The sequence below is a fragment of the Neltuma alba genome, unplaced genomic scaffold (assembly GCF_004799145.2).
Source record: "Neltuma alba isolate B1F8T4 unplaced genomic scaffold, ASM479914v2 tig00012749_pilon, whole genome shotgun sequence".
Taxonomy (NCBI): Eukaryota; Viridiplantae; Streptophyta; class Magnoliopsida; order Fabales; family Fabaceae; genus Neltuma; species Neltuma alba.
This window is the reverse complement of record NW_021637164.1, coordinates 63,685-66,514: the sequence shown is the minus strand read 5'-3', so window position 1 is coordinate 66,514 and position 2,830 is coordinate 63,685. Positions and strand designations below refer to the sequence as shown.

General features: G+C 36.5%; 1 protein-coding gene across 1 annotated transcript; it reads left to right on the top strand.

The window, feature by feature from the left end:
• The first annotated feature begins 1,134 nt into the window (after positions 1-1,134).
• LOC114730635 (ankyrin repeat-containing protein At2g01680-like) lies at positions 1,135-2,522 on the top strand. Its single transcript, XM_028917746.1, has 2 exons — positions 1,135-1,761; positions 1,881-2,522. Exons 1-2 carry the CDS (start codon positions 1,135-1,137, stop codon positions 2,520-2,522), a joined length of 1,269 nt encoding a protein of 422 aa, XP_028773579.1.
• Positions 2,523-2,830: the final 308 nt, after the last annotated feature.

Here is a 2,830-nt window from a genome sequence, read left to right as displayed (position 1 = left end):
CTGAGAAATGAGATAATTCAAAATTCAAATTCAGATTTCAAAATATGTGTCTGTAGCACGCAACCGAATGTATATGAGCCATATAACAGAGAGCCCAATAAAATTATGATGAAATCATGATTCTGTAACTAAAAACTTAGAACTTGTTTGGAATAACTTATAAATAACTTATAAATTGTTTTTTAATAATGATTTACGAAATATGGATAAGTATATAAAAATAATTTTGTTTTGGCTTATGTAAAATATGTTCATAAATAACTTTTACCACTCTACCAAACGGGCCTAAGTCGCATGATGGAAGAGTATTAAAAGACATTGATATTGATTGATGATTGGTATTGAGGCAGAAGCCATGATAGGAGTAAGAAAGTCATCGTGTCACCTGCCATTGGCTTTTGTATTTAAGATAAAAGGGATTAATTTATAACCTCATTGATGAAAGACATGGTGCTCGAGAAAACAACAAATTGATGTATATATGCAGCCTTAGTTAAGTATGAAATCAACTCTCTCTTATGAACAAATGCAGGTAGTCAACTAAGGCGTGAAACGTTGCATCATACTCCTCTGATCATATTTATAAGATAGAAAGAAAAAGTTTTTCCTGATTTTATTTATAAGTCATTTCATTAAATTTTTATCATGAATATATTCTATTACCCTTTATTTATTATAATGTAGATAAGTATTTTTTTTATAGGTGTATATATTAAATAAGATTAAAGTTGAAAAGTTGTTATATTTTAATAAAGAGTTAACGCTGCTTAAAGTTTTTCTTGATTTGTGTAAAATATATTAGAAATACTTTATAAGACTAAAGAGAATAGGTTTTTGACTTAATTACAAGCTAAAGCGGTTCCGTTAACTTTATCACTTAATTATTACAATCATATAGGTTTTACTTTCTCAAGTCTATTTGGATGGATTTACACCAAACCTGATTTATTCTAAAGAGGGACACGTGAAATAGTTTAATACTTTAATTATTAGGAGTTAATAACTTTAATTAGTGGAATTAGAGAGACTATATATAATACATGAGGAGCCCAACGAGGAGAGGCCAGAGAAATATAAATAGCTGCAGAAGTTTCATCCTTAACCAGCACCGTGCATTAACTACTATCCATTATCATGGAGCCCATGAAAGTGGAAATTGCTTATCATCATCATCATGAAGAAGAGAATATGAAAGTTCTTTATGAGGCATCATACCAAGGAAGTGTTTCGATTTTGAACGCACTGATACAGAACGATCCGTTAATCTTACACAGAATTAGCTCACAAACTATCTTTGTTGAAACTCCCTTGCACATATCAGCTTTACTTGGCCACCTTGAATTCTCAAAAACCCTTCTTACTCACAAACCCAAACTCGCTCTTGAGTTGAACTCCTTCCAAAGCACAGCTTTCCACTTGGCTTCGGCAGAAGGCCATGTCGAGATTGTGAAAGAGTTGTTGTTAGCTTGTGATGAGGCATGCTTGGTTTCTGATCAACAAGGCATGATTCCCTTGCATTATGCTGTCATGAGAGGGAGATTTGAGGTTGTGATAGAGTTGATTAGAGCCAAGCCAGAGTCTTTGAGGATGCTCCACAACGGGAACACCATTTTCCACCTCTGTGTCATCCACAATCGCTTGAAGATCCTAAAAGCTTTGGTGGAATTGGACACTCCTCACACCTACGAGCTGCTCATTTCAAGAGATTTGGATGGAAAAAACACCATTCTCCATTTGGCTGTCATGTTCAAGCAAGTTGAGGTACTTTGCTTATTTTTATTACTATTTAAAAATTCTGTACTATAGGTTAATTAACTTATATCTTATGGGGAAAAACACAAGTATTAACATGCTTATTTAATTTGTGATTATATATGCAGATTGTAAGGTACTTGCTTTCAGTTCCTGAAACAAGAGAGGTGGCAAATTTGGAGAACTGCATGGGTTACACGGCTCATGATATTGTGAAACGAATTCCACAGGACTTGAAGAGCCTTGAAATAGAGTTGATATTCATGAACGCTACTTGCATCAAAAGAGATGAAAAGAAAAGAATGGAAAATGCTCATCAAACACCAGTTACTGATGAGGCGGCTTTTGACCAAGCAGCTGCGAGCCCTAAGACGAAGCGCAAAAGAAGGAAAATTTTCGAGTGCATGGGAAAGTGGTTTAAGCATAATGGTGATTGGTTAGAGGAGATGAGAGGGAACTTAAGTCTTGTGGCCACTGTTATTGCAACCATGACCTTTCAAGTTGTCATTAATCCTCCAGGAAGCTTCATTCAACAGGGTCTAGTTGATCCTAATGCCAAATCCAGTGACAACATGGGACCCCTCGATTGCCTCCTGCCGAAGGACGATAATGATGGTTCTGTAATCGATGAAGCATGTCCAGGGGAAGCCATGCTTGCTTCTCGTGAACCAGATGCCTTTCGCATCTTCGTAATTTACAACACCATCTCTTTCGTTGCATCTCTTGGCGTTACCCTTTTGCTGGTAAGTGGAGTTCCTCTGAAGAATTAAGTTGTGATGTGGACGCTATGCATAGGAATGTGTATCACCCTCACAGCCCTAGCACTGACCTACTTTAATGGACTCTTTTTGATATCCCCATCCACAGTTTGGGATTCAACTGCTGAAGTGTATAACGTAGCCGCTTGGACTTGGGTTGCGTTGCTTGGAGTCGTAGGTTTATACATCATTGTGGGCGTCGTTATATGGGCAGTGAAGAAATGCATCAAGATAGTTAAACATCGCATGTCAGTGTGTTAGAGGAACAAAAAAGAAAATGGTTGTTGTTTGCTATGATTACAATCACTAGAGTGCTATAA